Genomic DNA, 19,891 nt, shown 5'->3' with positions numbered 1-19,891 from the left:
GATAGTGTTCTTCTATCCACGCTGTCAAATGCTTTCTCATAACCAAGGTGGTTGATGTATACTGAGTTCCATTCCATTGGTCGTTCAACAGGGATCTGTGCACGACCGATCCTCACGGAATCCAGCCTGTTGATTCTGAAGTTGTGCGTTTATTGAATCTCTCACCCGATTCTACTGAGGACTTTTCCTGGTACTGTTTTTAGTGTGATGCCTCCGTAATTCTCATACTTGTCTTTCTTTGGAATCTTGATAAGGTGTCCTCTTTTCCAGTCCATCGGAACTTGATCTTCCTCCCAAATCTTCTTGAATAGAATGTGAAGAATGTTTGCTGTCACTTCTGTATCTGACTTCAGTGTTTCAGATGGTATATTGGCAGGTCCTAGTGCTTTCCTGCTCTTCATTTGTCTGATGGCAATCCTAATTTCTTCGTTTTTTGGTGGAGTAATATCTATGAGAACGTTTGGGAGTGTTGCTTCGATGTCTGGTGGATTCAATGGAACTGGCCTATTCAAGAGTTCCACGTACGATACATCATACACAAAATCAGGAATGATCAAAAGGACCGATCCCAGCTGAACGCATTGCGTGTGTTAAAAGTCCCACAGAGACTGTCACCAAAATGCAAGTGAGTTACCGAAACAGGTCATCAAAACCACCAAGATCCATGTTACATAGTAGGCCACAAACGTTCAGACAATCTGGATGGTTCTTTTGGTATCACTGGAAGTTTGGTTTTAAATCAACCAGATTAAGTCAACATACACCTGATCTAAACAGGCTCCTATGAATACGGGAAAAAATAACCCCTCCCCAAGTCGCAACGACTGAGATGAGGTGCCTGAACAGTCTCTTGTTTCATGTTAAAGATAGAAATATGTCTTTTGAACAGGTGCATATAGACGATTTGTTGATTACCAGTCCAGATTTAATATCACACAAACAACACATGAGAGCAGTGTTGAGACGTCTGGATGAAGATGGGGTGAATACACGTCAAAATATGTTTTTAATGTTCAAACTTTGCACAGTAAGCCCAAAAGGGAATACAGCTATCGAAGAAGAGATGGACACCATTAGACATACATAATATCAAGTTCTCTCATACGACTTAGAAGAGTCCAGGGTTTAGTTAACTTTTACAGTAGATTCATACTTAGTCATACATAACTGTTGCAACGTCTGACAGACTCCTTTAAAAAGAAAATCAAAAGAATTTAAACTGACTTCTAAGGCCGTTAAACAGCTAGAAAAGCCAGCTCAAGCATCTACGTTGATGTATCCTAATTCCTATTACACTCTCACTTTGATGGTGGATGTTTCGGACAAAGTAGTAGGCAGTATTATTAACTAACTGGTTGAAAACGCCTGGAAACCGATCGCGTTCTTCTCAAAACGACTCACTCAAGCAGGGACGAGATACTCTCCCCATAGACGCGGACTCGTACTACACCTAGCTATTAGGCGTTTTCAACATATATCTGAAGGCAGAGAATTCATGGTTTATATGGATCATAAATCACTAACCAATGAATCAAAAGCTAAAGCCAATGGATATCATATCATAGGCCGAGACATACGGGAGGTGGACGCATTATCTCGGCTAGAAATGAACATGATACAACAATCCACATTGTGGCTCATAGTCAAAAACCTCATTCACTTTGTCCACAACCAAGTAAGAGAGAAAAACAAATGGCATGAAATGTTAGGATAGTTAGTGTTAAGAAGAGAATCAAGTGATTAGACATATTTGTTTTTACATTTGTACGCTGAGAACAGAAAACCGAAGGCCTGTGTTAGCCCCTTTCAATCCATATTATGTTAGACTCTGGTCTTCATTTGAACAAGTCAATTACATGTGGGGATGCTCCTTCTTCGAGTAATAAGTTTTTTGGGAAAATCCGTATACCACGATGATTTTATTCGTTCTCAGCTTTTGACACTTCTTCTGTTCTAATCTATTGGTTTATAAAAAAGGATGTATCAGGCCCAAAATTATTTCTTTATATCAAAATCAGCTCATCTCCCATACATCTGAAGAAAGAGTAAAAATATCTATGTTCTAGGCCACCCTGGTTCTGCTGAACACTATAATTCTGGAATTGCATAGGTAACTGTCCTATGTACTTATTTTAAGATATTAGATGACAAGGACAGCGGTATATTTAGAGAAAGTCTGCAATCTTAGAATTACAAATCTCAAGGTGAATTTGTTGTTTGACACGGTAAATATTACCGCGCTTAAAACTAGTCTGCTGGGATCAAAATTGTATTTTACTGATGGGGACAAACAATTTGAATTGTAGTGTGTCGTTTGAAATACCAATACGAGACGAGATCCAGTCTCCTAGGGCGTTACGCCTGCTTTCATCTCCGAATTATGTTCGGAATGATTCTGACTTAAATGAAAGGCTAGAGAAAGCTCGGGAAAGACGATCTAACGTTCTGGCTGTAAGTTGAAGAATAGGGATATATAATCTTTCAGGAAACTATAAATCGAAATGAGCAACATGTCCATTTAGCTAAGTCTAAATGTGAACAAGAGAAAGAGAAGCTCGTAAATCGATCAAATGAATTAATGGAGAATCTCACGGAGGATTTGGCACAGAAGTCGTCTAGGCGGCAACAGATTATCGACAAGATAGTTAATAGGAACAAGAAAGAAGTAAAAAAGAATCGTTATAAGTTGTCTTTTAGATTGAGAAAGCAAAACAACTTGCGGATGCCCGTGCTTCCCCACAAAGTATCCTGCTTCGTCAGATCAACGACGATATGTCCAATAAGGAAAACAACAGACGTTCTCACCTACAAAATATAGTTCATCAGTGCCAGCTGGAGGTAGATCCATAGTTATGTGTTTATATATTCCTCATAGCCTTGTCATTTTTTAAGTGGGTTTAGAATTCTGGGGATCTTAAGGTGACACGCATTAGTAATTATTTTCACTGGCGAAACCTACTACAATACCAACGCATATAAAACGGTATAGTCAAGCCTCATGATAGCGTCTTAATCAGCTTCAACGTTCCTCAGTGACACCGAGTTTGATTACAGGTGCCACAGCAAACCCAGTTAACTAACATCAAGCCTAGTATGTGTAAACTAATCATTTACTTCTTAGGCATAAATGTCCACCGCACTGTGAATCCTCACCCAAGTAATTTTTCGCAACGTATTGTTCCTTTGATTTACGACATGGACCAAATCTATTTGTAAAAGGCTATTCCTATCCTATCATGTATATTGCTTTTTACTGGCTGGCCTTCGCTTGATTTTCACATTCAGAAAGGTTATAAGAAACCTCCGAAGTGAGAAAATGCACACTATCTACGAGGTAATACTTAGTTGTCAGTTCATAGGATAACTGTTGTTATTAACGTCGACCCTTCAAAATAAACCAAGTCATATGATGACGATTTCGGAGTCCTGATTAGACTCATAGCCTCTTCGGGAGATAACACAAAGGGCAGTGTGTGTGGTTCAGAACGGTTGTTTTACTGTTCCCTACCTTTAATCTCTAACGAATTCTGTCCTCCAAAATACTATTTATTAATCAGACCGAATGTACTTATTGTTTGCCATAAAGATTCTGCCTTTTCCTAAGTAGCTAAAACCAACGTAACCACTCACTCCACTCTGATTCGTTTTGTGCTGATTAGTTACAAATTGTGGTTGTTTATTTTTGTTGCTTAAAGCATTCAAAGCGCACTTAATAACTGCTTCATGTGAAATGCGCACACTTATTTACATGTCCTGCGTATAAACTTGTTCCTAGAGGTAGTACTTATGATATTTTTAACCTTGAGGTACTCGGACTGTTTGTTATTCTTGTTACATATTCCTCTTAATGACAATTAAGTTGACTTCTTACTTTCTGCCTTACTAAGCAGATTTGTTTTTTTCCAGATAGAGAAAGTCGAGTCTGTGCGACCTCGCCGGTCGATTAACGACAGCAGCATGGAATAAAATGTTCAAAAATACCTATCCGCTCCTTAATATTTTATATTAAATATCACATCCCACTCTTTTGAAAAGATGTTCTGTATACCTTAAACCCCAATTAATAAACGTAGAGTGATATAAATGTGATTTCCTATACTTTTTTGGCTGGTTAGTACGAAGACAAAGACGAATTCGATGTTCCGTGCAATCCGCCACCAATGTTCTAACGAAAACAGTGGTTACTGTCATGTAATGATGGTAATCGTAGTACTTTTTGTATTCAATACCTTATCATGGAAACCTCAACACAAAATATACGATATTTGCTAGCTTTGATATTGTCTCGACTCAGTTCATGGTCAAACCTTACCAGTGACTCTACTGATGTTTTTTGTAAGCATAACGCATTCAGTGCATTTAATTCTAAAGGACAAAGAGATAAATATACTAGATGCATTGGTGTCTGAGCAATAAACATCACCGATGTGAGTTTTCTAAACAAAAATGTCTGAGTACATTACTAACAAGTCAAAACATATGAAGCAGAGCAATTTATTTCAATGCTCATAGTTTTTCCGAAAGAGTAGGCAAGGTATGATAGGGTATATAATCAGGATCTGTAAAATAATAACTATTGTGAAAGTCATAGCATCCAATTAGTACATCGTAGGAATCCGAGTTGGATGTTTTAATTGGTCTTGTCTGTACGTCGATTGACTGGGCGGAGAATGTGCTGGCCAAAAATCTGAAAAAGAACGAATTGAAATGTTAGTATTACATACACATTAAACCGAATATAAGAGGCATATGGGATTTATTTGTTGGAGTATCCTCACTTTAAACACCTACGGATGGTCCCACCTTGACTCTACCCACTGTGAAAAACTAGTCAATGAAAGTAGCACATGGTTAAATTAGAATTATATATATTACTGCTAAAACCGTGCACGACATCCCAGCTTTACTTCAGTATGTTGCGAACTGATTAATGGGAAGGTTAACATAAATGGCTATCAACTATGTGATATTCTTGTTAAGTATTAATGGCATATCTGGGTTGTTCCCTACGTGTTGAGTCGCATACAATCATTTGAGTACTTAATACATTAGCTGATATGAAGAGGACGATGTAGACAATGATATTTCCGTATTGTCCCAACGTCACTACGAGTAATATTCTATAGGTGACCTTGGCGAAGGTCAGTCGGCTACAACGTAGGACCAGGAATATATATATGTCGGTACAAGTTGCCATACCTCGTTAACACAACAAGATGAACACCGGGTTCATAGTAGTTAATTCAGTGGTGGTAATATATAAAGGAGAGATTGCATACAAGGATATTATATAGGAAGAAAGAATTAGTTCGTATAAAGAAAGATACAGAGCAATTTTAATCTCACGGTTTAAGGGAAGACAGAGAGTTCATACACCTACGCCATTGTGATCGATTCTGAGCTATATCGCCTTGACGAAGGTGCATTATCGTAGCCTAGACAATTTACTCAGAGAAAACCTTTACAACCGTGATCATGTTGATAATGCTGGATGGCAGTGTACAGAATAGCACAGTTAACTGCTTAGTAGTTAGATTGCATGATACTACCACTTTTCCTCCAGAATTTCTCCAAAAGAAGCACTAGCGAAATAGCCGTCTGTATATTAAGAAATAGAATGGTATGTCGGCTCTGAAGTGACCTCTACTTTGTAGTATCTTCCTCGGCCTCAGGTCATTAGTATCGTCCATTAATAATCATATTGTGTTCGTTCGAATGTTAGACTTTAAGATTTCCAATATATATTAGATGTGATGTACGTTCACTATCCCTTCGATAGAATCAGTATGACAAAAGAAATGACATACCAATGAATGGGGAGAACCGTTGGGTTTACGTTTGGGTGACCAAATATCTTCACATCCAGGTCCTAAACCAGAGTCAAGATGAATATTCGACTGACAGTTCTTTTCTTCATCACTAATAGAATTGTCCATTATAGAACGAAGATGTGAAAATTTAGAGTGTAGTGCTCGAGCGATAATTGCACATGGATCAGAGCCACTAGAGCAAAAAACAAATGAACACAATTAATGGTAATAGAACTGCGATGAAAATTCGCTCTCACCACATAAACGAAACATCCTCACCTGATTGTGGGAGACTGTTTTTGTTTTATCGGTGTACCACCAGGTGATCTTGGTATTGAACGTAGTTTAATAGATCCACTTTGTAATTCTTTCAATACTTGTGACATATCGGCGGGATTTTGTGACGTCGACAAATTACTTTTTATTGGTGTAGATGTTTTATCCGTGGAATTATTCTAAAAAAAGATATACAAAGTTATTTTATAACTGAACAATTTCTCCTAAATTAAGAAGAATAAATAAGAAAATAAAAGTTTTTCTCATGTTCATAGATTTGGTATTCATTCCAAGTAGTCCACGTATTAGTGTGAACCCACAGCTGTAAATTCATAATTTACTTTACTGAACGTCGATTAATCACCATCATTATACCAAAAATGAAATTCTCCGGATAGCAACTCATCAGTAGTTCAACAGAAATTTGATCGTATAAAGACAAATAGCATTCACTGAACTACTAATAAGAAGTACATTAGTAGTTGAACAAATATAAAAGAATAATTACATGTTAAATTATTCATCCAAAATACAAATTATATGCATAATCAATAGTCAACTACAATTAGGAAAGATTAAAAGAATAAAGACCAATATTCAATGATCAACTAATGTAAATATCTCAGTATTCCAGGAGATGGATCACTGTCCAAATAAATCAGTGGCAACGCCTAAGACTGAAACGTGGAGACTCGTGTTCCAACTCACTAGGAATAATCACTTCCTTGGAGATTGGCAGTTTCATTTTGTTGGTAAATGGCAACTACCACAAAAACCTATATCGAACAGTGTCTTCTGAAGGTTAAACTAAAATATAGTGCACAAGATGTTGGATCACTTAGACTAGTAACCTATAAATCAACAGAGGTTTATCAATATTAAAGACTAAACAAATATGACCATGACAACTACTCAGTGATTTATGAATGTAAACAGACTTTTACCAGTATTAAATGTGATAACAGATTCGGGAATGTTAAAATCCAAGAATATATAGCTACTTCTCCCTGAGAAATTCATAATATTAAACAGAGAATTTAATTGTTTCCGAAGTGAATATTCGACGCTTAAGCTGGGTTGATGGTCACGGAAGACCAGCTAGAGCAGTTGGAAAACTCTTATTCAGAACCAATGGTGTACATGGGCCCCAAGATCCTGAGGGAACAAATGGATTATGGACCTATTCTCGGTCACTAGCTGTCGTAAGACTGCATCTCCTAACGTTGTTCTACTGCCTTGTGGATCAGACCTCTTGGGAGTGAGTCACTTAGGAAACCACCTACTTTGGTTTGGGAACCCTGGAAGTATCCCAGCCGACGAAAATTCATTGATTTGTGTGGCGCATATATATATATATATATATATATATATATATATATATATATATATATATATATATAGGTACCTCTCTGAACCAATGTTTATGTGTTTAAATAAATAAGTAATAAAAAACATGGTTAAATATAAAAAATGTCTGAATATGTGTATGGAAAGGAAACAATCCAATGCAATAATTATTTGATATCCTCTCTCTCTTTCACACACACGATAATGAGTACCTTTTCCGACAGATGGTAGAAAAAAGGTTCATCATCAAATACATTGTAATCTTAAGGAAATACTCATGAGAAATAATTAAAAAGGACAATTTTATGCTCAAAGTCTACTCAAAATTTTAGCATGAAATGTGATGTATACAGCAATAAACCTTGTCATTTGGTCTAACCGAAAAAAACCAACGATTAATCATGAAAAATGTTCCTAGCTGTGAATGAAAAATGACATACATAGGCAGGACTAAATTCCTTTCAACTATACCTTTTTACTTCTTAGCTTTGCTTGCAATTGTTCTCTCCAATTACTACTACCTCCTTGTAGTGCAGGTGAAGAAATCATGAGCGGTGGTGGTGGTGGCGGTGGAGGTAGTATTAATGATGTTGAAGTTGAACTAACTGAAGGAATAGGAAATTCTGACAGATTGTTGTAAAACTTTGTTTTATCATGTTGCATCAGACTAGGTGATCCTGTGGCAGCGATGGCAGCAGTAGTAGTGGCAGTATCACTCTCACCATCTGCATCTGGACGATGAAGAAAACGATCTCGATCTACGTCAGACGTGCTTGATTTACCTAATTCTTGAGCTAAAATTAATTGAGCAATTTGTGATCTTAAACGAGAAAGTTCAGCTTCCAATTGTGAAATACGATTTGATCTAGATGATGAATGAAAATGTTCATCAGAGGTGTTTGTAGTGTCTGAAGTACTATTATTATTATCATACAGTTTGCCATTATTTTTGGTAGAATCTCTAAAGCGCTTTCCTATTTGAGAAAAAAATGTTTTTCAGCATGAAGAAAAAACGTTTACGATTAGTAAGTCACTACTCACCAATAGTAAAAATAAACATGCTTACGACAATTGAAAAGTCTGGCAAATCCAAATATTCAACTGTCAACTCAAATACGTGCAGTGGTGGTTGTTTGCACATAAGAACAAGTTGGAAGAAGTCAAGCCAAAAACGGATGTATTATCAGTGTTCATAAAGCCATTGATCAGTAGTCGGGTTTGAGTCGTACGAAGGTGTTGACTTTCTGTTTTAGGTCCATATGATGATCACAATGGATAGAGTTTCGAGACTTCAGCTATAATACAGCTTGAAATCGGTAGCAATATCACAGATGTATTCACTGTTTATCTTCTACCAAATCATGAGTTTTATTTCTGATAAATGCGTCTTTTTTATAACTGTATTCACTGTTTTTGTTCTTACTACTACAATTATAGTAATTCAAAACTCCATTGTTTAGAGTGCATGTTTTTTCTTAGAATCTACGTGTTATTTATTGAAAAGTGACTGATATCAATCACCTATTATATCGATGGAAGAGTAATTTTGTTTTAAAATTTTATCGTATGCAACATAAAAGAAATCAATTGTAAAAATAAATGAACAGCATTTTCCCCATAAGATTGTTAAGTTTCATTGAAATCATGAACCGATCAATGTTAGGCCACCATTAAAAACCTGGAAGCACTGAACGGTCGTTTCGTTCCAGTAGTGTGCATCCACAACTCTGCACGTGGGCGCCCAACCAGTGCTCCCAGGTTTTCAATGATGGTCTAACTTGGATGGTTTCATGATTTCGATAAAATTCAACAGCCTCCAGAACCCCATTTTGTGAGAATGAATTTCATTAAACAACGAAATAACATGGACAGATGTCACTCGAAATGGATATGGTGACATGGTGTAGAAGAGAAATTTGTATAGGACTGAGATCTTTTGGTTTAGTACAAGTGCCTAATTGGAAGGGGTGGGTCGCAGGAATCATGTAACTCAATAACATGAGACGTTTTCAGAAATGATTCGGAAAAAATGCAGTGGAGGACCCACTTTAGTTTTCTTTTATATTCTTTATAAAAGGATTTTTTACTGATTGAACGAAATTTGTTTTGTTTGGATTCCAAATGAACTGATTTTTTAAAATCAAATATCACTTTCGTCGACTTATAAAACTGATTACTTGATCTTGATCTCTTTCTATTTTCTTACAGACATTGTTATTTTACGCTGTGTAGCGCATTCCTTCGGTGAGATTTGTGACTAACAACTCTATTACTAATGTGTAACTAGTCTTCTTTCATAGTGTAACTTTGTTTTTGTGCTTTATTTGTTAATTGTAAACAAATTTTTTACCTGTCCAACCATATTGAACAGGTTATCATTGTGCTTGCCCATGCTAAGAGTTGATTGGTGTTGATGAGTTTAACCATAATGAATGTGAGTTTTAATTTAAGTTAATTGTTATTTATTGTAGAATCATTAATTATTTCTAGATATATTCATACATTAACATTTTAAGAAGCGAAAATAATCTTTTGACTCTAACTGACCTCGAGTATGTTGATGTCAGTGAATCTAAAATCTGTTTTACCGAAATGTTTGTGCTATACAAGCAAATTAATAAGATGTATACTTCCGTGATTAGTTCAATAGATAAGATTATCTAACAGATGAATGTCATAATCCAGCAACACTTCAAATATTTCATATTCTTATGATCGTGACATGAATTACTAAGGCTGGTTGTACAAGTGATTCTAAGTAGACAACACTTACTATGAACATAACATTTTATGGAAACGATGAGTGTATGTTACTGTTATATCCCGACGAGAATATTGAAAGGTAACTAATGGGATCTATCGATGGACTAATGTTATACGTATATTCTTATTGTATGACTATTAAGTAACTATATTATATGTGTATTCATTATAAACTTTAGTTTGACCTATTGACTATTATCATACGACTTACTATTTTTGAGATATTCCCAATTTATTAGTAACAATCTCTCACAATTACAGCCACTTTGGGCTTGATCTTGTATAATTGTTATTTTCTATTTATAGTATGATGTGATCTGGTTGGTTTGTACATAAACCCATTATGTTTGAAGTACATGATTCGGTTAGTGAAGGCTGATATTGATGTTCTGGACCTAACAGGCAGGACTAGGCAGAAAAAGAACCAATAAGAACTCTAGGCTGCTCGTGCTGATGTATGCGTCATTAGTTGGTCGTATAAGTCAGAGTATCTAAATTGACAATCGTAGTTCGCGACAATCGTATAAGCTAATGACATAGTAGTTGCACTTTAATGTAATTAACACTGATATGTGTTACAGTACGTGTGCAAAAAAGATCTTTACGAATGATCAGTCACGGAGCTATGACCAATCCCATGTTTGCCTAATCCTTCAATGCTGGTCGCATTCCATGTTGCAATGTAGTCATCAGTCTAAATGACCTAAAAACACCTGCACTATGCTGATAATGTTAAATATTTGGAAAAAATCGGCAGGAAACATTGCTCAATCTACGCTTCGTGCTACTTTACACTTGTTAGCAATCCTGAGAGAATTGATGCTTTATGCGGGATTCAAACTTGAGTTGTTTAATTTTTTAGTATTATGAGATATAACTACTAAACTATTGTAGCATTTGCTGACTACTGAGTAGTAGTGGCCAATGTCATGTTTTTCAAGTCCTCTTTTAGTGCTGGTATATGAACAATTTGTCCACTAAACTGAGATGTTAAGTGGTTGGAACTAATCTGTAGGATACCCGAGATGATGATTGACCCTCGTAAGCAAGGTGTACCTAAAATCTTGCGGGAACTGATTCGCTCTGTAAGATTCCCTTAAGATTCAACTTACATCTTGCTAATAAGTATCGACTAGCACAAGGCCTAAGCTAGAAGTTCCTGTCGATCAGCTCTAACCATCTACCACCATAAACTTATTTTTGCTACAGTACGCAAAATTTTACATTCAATTTACCGAAAATATACAAAAGATAAACTCACATACCTCTTTTATTTTTTCGACGATATCTATAATTATTGTACTGTAATTTGTTTGATGATTTCATAATTAATTTCTGACTATCATTATCACCAGTATTGTTTTTTAAAGATTTTATTTCAGAATTTGGGAAACTAGTATATGTATTGGAGAATGAATCAACATAATACACTGGAATATTAGACTCTTGATCATTTTTAAAACTTTTACGTGAATTAGAAATAGAAAATGAATTTAAAACAGTATTTCGATTGTCATTATAACAGGGTGAAGTTAGACATGAATTCCGATTTTGTTCGTCATAATTATCATCATTACTGTTAATAAGATCTGTATAACTTGAAGTATATAACTAAAATAAAATAACATGTAGAATAAATAACAAAAAAATAGATTAATTATTGTGATCATTAAATAATGAAATTATCAAAATTTTTTAATAACTACTAGAGAATCGAATTCCTATCCAAAGGAATTCTTATTAAGATCCATTTTATAATTTACTGTTAACAATACTGATCTCTTATTCATAAATTTATTTATTATTAATTTATTTTAACATATAAAAATCGGTACAATGAGGCACCAAATACATATGTGCCACGCAAATCTCATTCGATATGTGTGAGGGCTATGATACTGCCCGGGTACCCAAACCGAAGCAGGTTGTTTTCTTAGGGGGCCACTCCCCGAGTCTTCGACCTGAAGGTCTGATCCATAAGGCAGTGGAGCATCGTAAGGAGATGCAGTCCCATGGTAGCCGGTGACCAACGATTGGTTCATACGCCATTTGTTCCCGCAGGATACTGGAGCCCATGTGCACCATTGGTTTGGAATCCGGTTAAAGCGCCGGACATTCGCTTTTCGTCCTCTCATTTTTGTAAACAACACCCCCGCCACGAGAAGGCAGTGAATAGGACTTCCCTGGCAGAGGCTATATACGCGTGGCCATGTGAGAGCATTTCGAGAGGGAGAGCGGACTCTCCCCACTCTCGGCCGTACCAGGGCATTTGGGGGCTATTCATAAATTAATTAAGTATTAAGAGATATAGGGGAAGATCCTTGCAAATTGTATCGTTAAACGTAAAATGTACACTGCAGATACAGTCAGTAACAACGTAAAACTTCGTACGTACGTACATCAGTTCGAGTTGCCATACCACATTAGAACAGAGATGCAGTTGTCGATTCAAATCCCGTAGTGGTAGAAGTAGTAAGAGTATAAGCAGTAATCGGAAACTTTAGGGTCTGAAGATGTTATTCAGGGAGTATAATCCAGAGAAATAAACTTGGAAAGAGAAAAAAAGGGACATGAAGAATTCAGAAGATTAGAATTTGGGAGAACACAAAGAGTGGATGCACATGCGCCATTGCAAACGATTTCGAGCAGATACATCTCTCTATGATAATACTTCTAGATAGGGAATCGATATTCTACACACTTAGAGCATGAGCCATGCCCATGTAATTGTTTATCTATTTATTATATTTTAATGTTTAACATAGCGCTACTGATGTACTTGTGGATAAGACAAATGGTTCCACAAGAGGGGTGACATTAGTGAAAAGTGATAAAACATTGAGGGAGACTAAGATATCAGTCTTACAGAACTACCTTTCAAACCACGGTGTCATTTCATTAACTAACCACCTCTATTTCTATTCTGCCCTAGAGTCGGTGATTAATTCTTAATACAGAAGCCACTGGGATGATATTTACGAAACATTCCCATTTCACCAAGGCTGGTGTTTCAAGACGATGACACTAATTGCATCCAAACAAATTGCCGGGTTACATTACTACCATGATCTTTCCACCGGATATCATTTTAGTGGTCCTTTGAAGATGGCGATGATGAAACTCCGCCAGTCATTAAACATGAGCAAAGCTAGGTTTAATAAACACAGGAAGGACCTGTTCTCATTAATAATAAAAAACCGAATATACTTACCAAATATAAAGTGTACATAATTTTGTACATGAAAAATAAACATAATAAGTTCAAATAAAAATAAAATAATAATAAATGAGCTTACCACATTGGAATCTGATGACGAACACGCACAATCATCATACTGTTTTGCATTTTTACTTAATAATACATGACTATAAATATTTAATCTCGGAGCCAACGAACCGGTTGGTAAAAATTTAACTACATATCGAATTGAGCAAAATGAACGTACGTAAGTTAGCTAGTGAGGGAACAAAAACAAAACACAATTGATTTAATAACAATGATTTTACGTTAGATATAGATAATTGAGAATCAAATTAATAAAAACCGCAATTTTTTAGTTTATTTCGGTCTAATTTTATTGTGAACTGCTGTCAGCGATTGCAAATCGCTCAAGAAATGAATGTCGAACGTCCAACAAATACAAATACTATGAATATTCATACTTGTTCAGTAATATCTTTGAGAAATCATTCATTTAGGTGTGATAGATCCTTTGTCTACATGCTGTCGAAGTTACAGGTCTTAGATAATGAAAGAAAATCGGTCAAGAGAATTGGAAACAAAAAATGAAGAACGCTGATGGGAAAGCTACTTCTTAACGAAAATTAATATTTTGAATGGAATAGTAGCTGAATGAGGAAAGTGGAGGAATCCCAGTAGCCAGTTTAAATTATATTAGAGAAATGTAGGTGGTTGATAAGTTGAGGTTCACGAGATAACTGATATTAGTGGTTATCATTCTCAAGTGACCTAATAAAACAAGGGCATCTCTACATACATCTTTAGCTTTTGATCAATCTATCGGTTGATGACTTCCGTTCTGCTTAACATCTTATGTTTACCTTGAGATACTACTGTAGAATGCAGGATACTACCTAAACGATGCAGTTGTATTAGACCATACGTTTTATTTTCTATCTATTAAACAACTAGAATACATTTCGTTTCGCAAAGACAAGAGTAATCAACACACACACAAACTATCAATCGAACAAATGACAAAATCAGTAATCAAGACATTAGAGCACCAGTAACATTCTTATACATAGGTATTTTTTAAATAATGAGAATTCTAAGGATTAAGCTAAATTATTATTGGAATCTTACAAAGTAGTGACACGCAGATTTATACCAGACTTACCAAGTGTTGCAACATCATATTCAACGGGTATGTAGACATCTAAACTGGTTGAATGTCATTTTATTCTGAAAAATAGCTTCTGTAATTGTAATTATGCATTTAGTCAAATATGAAATATGTTGATAAACAAATACTGAATAAAAACGAAACCCACTGACTAATAAAAAAGAATGAAGATGTTTTAGCGAAGAAAACTCTTTTCAATTATATCAATTTTATTGAGCTTTACAATCATATTTAAGGGTAATCTTTTACATGTATTAGTCAACAATAAAAGAAAACAAATTTACCAACGATAACCACAAGTATCAAGTAGGAAAGTTCATAAAAATGAAGTAGTATGGCATCGTTGGATATAACAGTCTACAAACAAGGGGGGCGTTGATTCAGAATAACTAGTTGCCGAAAGTTTTTAAGTAAAACGTGAAATGGATATTGCATTATTTAGTAAAATAAGACTTATCGCTTGTTGCTCGAAGGACAATGTTCTGTAGGTTGGCCGAAAAACAGTCTGTTACAAGAGGACCCAATGATTCCAATGCAACATTATCTATTTGTCTAGTAGTAGATCTTTTAGGTAGTATTTGCAACTTTGATGTTGACTTTTTCATGGTCAGTATGATCGTATAAAAAATAAATTGTTTCGTGAACAGAGAAGTGGTTTAACGATATCACTTTTTTTCCAATACATTGACTTTGGTTGTTGGATTCATGAAATCAAGTCTTTTGATTTCGTGATAGAGGACACTATCGTTCGAACCACGATCGAGAAAATTTTGTTTTTATAAAATATGTATGGGTAATCTATTCATCATTTGTGACGAAAAGTGACCATAATAAGGTACTAAAAGATTTCAATAACTGCACTATCCAATCACGTTCAAAATAAAACCTCGTTCGGATTCGGAACTTTATTTTCTTGGTGTTTTACTGAGACGAAAACCATATGGATCTCTACGATTATCGATATTCATAAAGCCACCCTGGAATGAGCAGCATAAAAATTTCCAGAGTTGGGTGCTGTTGAGTAGGAACAGAAATCTAATTTGTCCTCTATCCTCAAGAACAAAACGAATACACACGGAAGACGCAATCGAGGGTGAGCTGAATAAAATTCGAAAAATACTTCAGGAAGATGGTTTGAGACCAAGTTCATTGATAATATCCTGGAATCAAAATGCCAAGTTAAAAGTACTCTCATAGGCTTAAAGAAAGTATTATTTATGAACAAAGAAGATACGGTTGCGGAGATAAACAGACTATCCAGATCCCTAAGAGACACTATTCGGCGGATCTCCGAATTCTTTTCTCCAGTAAGAACTTCATTCGGTTAAGTGTAAAAGACAAACCTCCGCTTTGGGCTACCTCAACGTGCATTTTTCAGTTTACTTGTTTTTGTGGAGGAGTTTATACTGGCCATACAAAGTGTGCACACAACAAACAAATATCCGAGCATTATGTTGTATAGCTACCTAAAGAGGGATGCAAATCATTCAGCGGCTCAATCCTTGAACATATGGTTAATCCTCGTCACGTGCAATTGCGAGAATCGACATTCAAGATTATCTACAAATTTAAAAGTAGTTCGAAAGTTTGGGTAAAGAATTTATGCACAGCTGAAGCTATAGCAACTCACCGCTTTAAACCTAACCTGTGTACGAAAGAGTCACGTTCTACTTCTTAAATTTTTCACGGTCTTAGGGCCCCTCCTAATTCTGTAAGTCGTAAGTGCTAACTATTACCCTATTCACCAACCTTTTTTTTCAAGTAGAATAAAAAGTTATTTTTGGGATTTATCGTATAAACAACTATTTCTTATTACGTCCGAAACTATTCGAAGCTTAATTCCTTGATAACTTTTGATCATTTTGCTAAGTGAAAAAAATATCCATTTTATAAAATACTAGGAAAATTTCGGCAGCTTTGAAACAACGCCCTCCCAGTTAAAGACTGTTATATCCAATAATTGGAGTCCTTTAATAATCCTTGTTTTATCATATCAAGTAATATCGCTCCATTTTTATAAACTTTTTCATTTATTATTCGAATGCTTCTGATTATTTTTGGTAATTTTTCAATGATTTAACACCTATTTTCTACATGTATATCCGATTAGCTCGAAAAAAAGACAAGAGTCTTGTTAAACGACGCTTCTGAAACTCAATTAATTAAACACCTTAGGCAAAAACTAGAGGATTGTGAAGCAGCATTTCGAAAAATATTTTAGTATTGCTGTTTAAAAATTTTCAATTTATAAGTAAAAATAAGCTTTATACAGAGCAAGAAAATGTAGAGTTATATTTGTCAGTGTTGAGGCTTAACGTTAGATCAAATAAAGAATAACTAAATATCACTCAAGGTTTCTTTTCGGTAGATATGGCATGTTAACTATGGACAACATAAATACTAGTTTCACGAAATATATTTTAAATGCTCCTTAGGGACATGATGTAAACGCATCAGACTAGTCATTTGATGCAACCATATGCAAGAATAGTTTACACATGTGTTCGTGTTACTTGAAGACACTTCCTAGAGAAAGTAATGAGAAAGGTACATATTGGCTACACATTACCATAAGTAAAAGCGTTCCACATTCCTTGATTGCCATCTTCAAGCTATAAATACAACTAATTGTAACTTTTAATTTTGCTTAATTATGTCATGATGGTTATCGACATTAAATATGACGAAGGCTTATGACTGTTACACATTCCACATGCCCCCAAATGCCCTGGTACGGCCGAGAGTGGAGAGAGTCCGCTCTCCCTCTCGGAATGCTCTCACATGGTCACGCGTATACAGCCTCTGCCAGGGAAGTCCTACTCACTGCCTTCTCGTGGCGGGGGTGTTGTTTACGGAATTGAGAGGACGAAAAGCGAATGTCTGGCGCTTTAACAGTGTTGGTGGATATGGAGAGTCCACCTAGGGGAGTTGGAAAACTCTGATTCCAAACCAATGGTGCATATGGGCTTCAGGGTCCTGAGGGAACAAATGGCATATGAACCAACTGCTGGTCACTGGCTACCATGGGACTGCATCTATAGGTGACCTTGGCGAAGGTCAGTCAGCCATGAGCCATGTCACCCAGTCTCCAATCATTGGTTACGATAGTCACGCGAACCCAACCAAGTAGTCTGCATCTACCAACATGGCTCACACTAGAAGTTAGTGACTTTAAGCACTGCTGACACGTTTTGGTTTGGCCGCCCCTAACTCTCTTTTAACCATCCCCAACACTAGTCAGCATTCCGCGTCGTGGTAATCGGTGTCTAGGCATACGCAACATGTGGCCCAACCATCTCAGTCGATGAAGATTCACAACCTCATCAACTGATTTACCATCATTCCCTAATACCCTGCGTCCAACCTCACTATTACTTACCCAGTGACCCCAGAAGATGCGAGCAATATTTCTAAGGCATCTGTGGTCAAATACTAGTAGCTTACGAGTATCTTCTACTCTTCATGGCCACGTTTCGCAGCCGTAAAGTAGAACAGAACGAACTGCCGCGCAGTATACTTTTCCCTTAATTGATAGACGGATATCTCGCCTTCGCCATAGATGACGTAAGTTGACGAAAGCTAAACAAGCTTTCTGAATCTGTCCAAAGATTCCGCCAGACACCAATCCATTAGAGCTGATCAGACTTCCAAGATAAGTGAAGTTGTCGACGCATCCAACTACTTCACTAATCATATTTTTATCGATATCTGATGCTATTGATTGCTCGGCGATTGTCCAGTAAGCTGACTGCACGTTGTTACACATGTCAAGATAGATTTGATCTGCCATAACGCTGGAGACAGTGTAATCTCGCAGTGCCATTGTCAAATGTGTCAAAATTGACTGGGTAATAGTGTGTTTAGCCATTCCTACTTCAAACCAGTAATCTAACGACTAGACTTTTTCACAATCCAGGTGATTAATACCACTGAATCTTCAAGTCTGTAACAATTGCTTTAACCGAATATTCCTCTACACAGATTAAGTTTTATCGATTGTAATACGGTGTTTCTTAAAAGTATTTGCTTCATCTCAAGAGTTACGACAAATGCTGTTTAATAACAGGTCTACACAGGCCTGTTGAGTGGGTCTTCATACTTATTAAAGGCCTTATTATTTTACATTTATAATAAAAACTCTCATTTCAAAGCCAAACAGTGTCAGTTTGCGGCAGAAAAAAACAAAGTATAAAACTCAAGAAGCCAATGATGGTAAGGACTACCTATGGGAATCAAACGAAGTGATGAGACTGCATGCTTAGAGGGTAAGAAATCTGGTTTTACCATTATGCATTTAGAGCCTATTTTAGGTGTTCTGGGTAGGCCTTAAAGCATACTGATAGACTAGTAAGATTTACGAAAGCGGATTTGATGTTTTAAATTTCGACTCGGGTGTTAAACTGCTTTATATTTTTGTTTCTCTCAAGGCTATTCTCGAGGCATTCGCAAAAATGTTCAAAAACAGAGACCGAATAGACATAAGGTGGGATTTCGTTTTCCTTACCAAGTGATCAGCGTCTGAGACACCCTACTCGAACAAGTAGTACCAGCCGAATCGGTATACACTTTCAGAAACGAATTGAGGCAGGAGTAAGTTATATGGACGGACCAGATTTCGTCGTCCATTATATTCTTGGATCAGTTCGCGATGGAAACCCCAATAATCCATACACAAAGATTGTAACCCAAGTTGGAACTAATTATCACTACTGGCTAAATTCTTTTCATCCCAAACTATTTTATGACCGAACACCATGTAGGCTAACAGTTAATTGTTAGCCTACATGGTGAAACTAATTAGTTTCAGATCATCCATACACATGATTCCAACGAGGACCAGTAACAAAGAGATTGACAGATTCAGATGGTTCCAGACGGAATAAAAGAAGCTGTCGCCTAATATGCCTCCGAATCTAGCAACAATGGACCACTTTTAACGTGTATACTTTTAGTAAGGAAATTAACAGACATTAACAGAACTTACTCCAAGAAACCGCGATTCACGCCTGAAGGTGTAAATACTGCAACTAAACGTCTACGCAACAAATAAACCAGTCTTCATTAATAAGGACAGCAATTCATATCACTTTTACTTGTTATCGTACGTAAATTATGTTTTTAAGATCCTAGTTACAAGTGAGCAATGGCAGCAATTAGGTTGATGTGACCTTGTAGCGGTAAATAAATCCCCAAAATAAATAGCCCTGTAAGTTTTCGACATTGGATGCTGACCATATGTTTTAGTGGACTCATCTAGCTGAAGGCGCTCGGTCAGGCATCCGCACCAGATCACGTGTGGTAACGCCGTGCTCAACATTAACCGCAATC

The 19,891-nt window shown here is 36.3% G+C and overlaps 2 protein-coding genes across 3 annotated transcripts; one reads left to right on the top strand and one right to left on the bottom strand.

The window, feature by feature from the left end:
* Positions 1-2,185: 2,185 nt before the first annotated feature.
* On the top strand, positions 2,186-4,272 carry MS3_00008480 (uncharacterized protein). Of its 2 annotated transcripts, none has more exons than XM_051216819.1 (4): positions 2,186-2,451; positions 2,486-2,665; positions 2,698-2,838; positions 3,907-4,272. In XM_051216819.1, the coding sequence occupies exons 1-4, from the start codon at positions 2,281-2,283 to the stop codon at positions 3,964-3,966; spliced, it is 552 nt and encodes a 183-aa protein (XP_051065434.1). In that variant the 5' UTR covers positions 2,186-2,280; the 3' UTR covers positions 3,967-4,272. The 2 variants fall into 2 exon arrangements, with proteins under 2 accessions (XP_051065434.1, XP_051065435.1); XM_051216820.1 differs by having other exon boundaries at positions 2,876-4,272.
* Positions 4,273-4,464: 192 nt separating this feature from the next.
* On the bottom strand, positions 4,465-19,750 carry MS3_00008478 (uncharacterized protein). Its single transcript, XM_051216818.1, has 8 exons — positions 19,548-19,750; positions 14,558-16,123; positions 13,493-13,651; positions 11,462-11,807; positions 7,905-8,407; positions 6,090-6,265; positions 5,808-6,003; positions 4,465-4,687 (listed from the first exon to the last, which is right to left on the bottom strand). Exons 2-8 carry the CDS (start codon positions 14,594-14,596, stop codon positions 4,631-4,633), a joined length of 1,476 nt encoding a protein of 491 aa, XP_051065433.1. The 5' UTR covers positions 14,597-16,123; positions 19,548-19,750; the 3' UTR covers positions 4,465-4,630.
* Positions 19,751-19,891: the final 141 nt, after the last annotated feature.

This window comes from Schistosoma haematobium, chromosome 6 (genome assembly GCF_000699445.3).
Source record: "Schistosoma haematobium chromosome 6, whole genome shotgun sequence".
Classification (NCBI taxonomy): domain Eukaryota; kingdom Metazoa; phylum Platyhelminthes; class Trematoda; order Strigeidida; family Schistosomatidae; genus Schistosoma; species Schistosoma haematobium.
Note: the sequence above shows the minus strand (reverse complement) of the source record. Positions and strands in the feature narration are given on the sequence as shown.

What these genes read in the sequence shown, in the direction of transcription:
- MS3_00008480 (XM_051216819.1), top strand. Translation starts at nt 2,281, where the DNA reads ATGGGGACAAACAATTTGAATTGTAGTGTGTCGTTTGAAATACCAATA. An exon ending in TTAATAGGAACAAGAAAGAA is followed by an intron (nt 2,666 to 2,697) that starts GTAAAAAAGAAT and finishes GTTGTCTTTTAG; the next exon opens with ATTGAGAAAGCAAAACAACT. An exon ending in TTCATCAGTGCCAGCTGGAG is followed by an intron (nt 2,839 to 3,906) that starts GTAGATCCATAG and finishes GTTTTTTTCCAG; the next exon opens with ATAGAGAAAGTCGAGTCTGT.
- MS3_00008478 (XM_051216818.1), bottom strand. Translation starts at nt 14,596, where the DNA reads ATGTCTACATACCCGTTGAATATGATGTTGCAACACTTG. An exon ending in ATATGATGTTGCAACACTTG is followed by an intron (nt 13,652 to 14,557) that starts GTAAGTCTGGTA and finishes TTCCCTCACTAG; the next exon opens with CTAACTTACGTACGTTCATT. An exon ending in AAACAGTCTCCCACAATCAG is followed by an intron (nt 6,004 to 6,089) that starts GTGAGGATGTTT and finishes TTTTTGCTCTAG; the next exon opens with TGGCTCTGATCCATGTGCAA.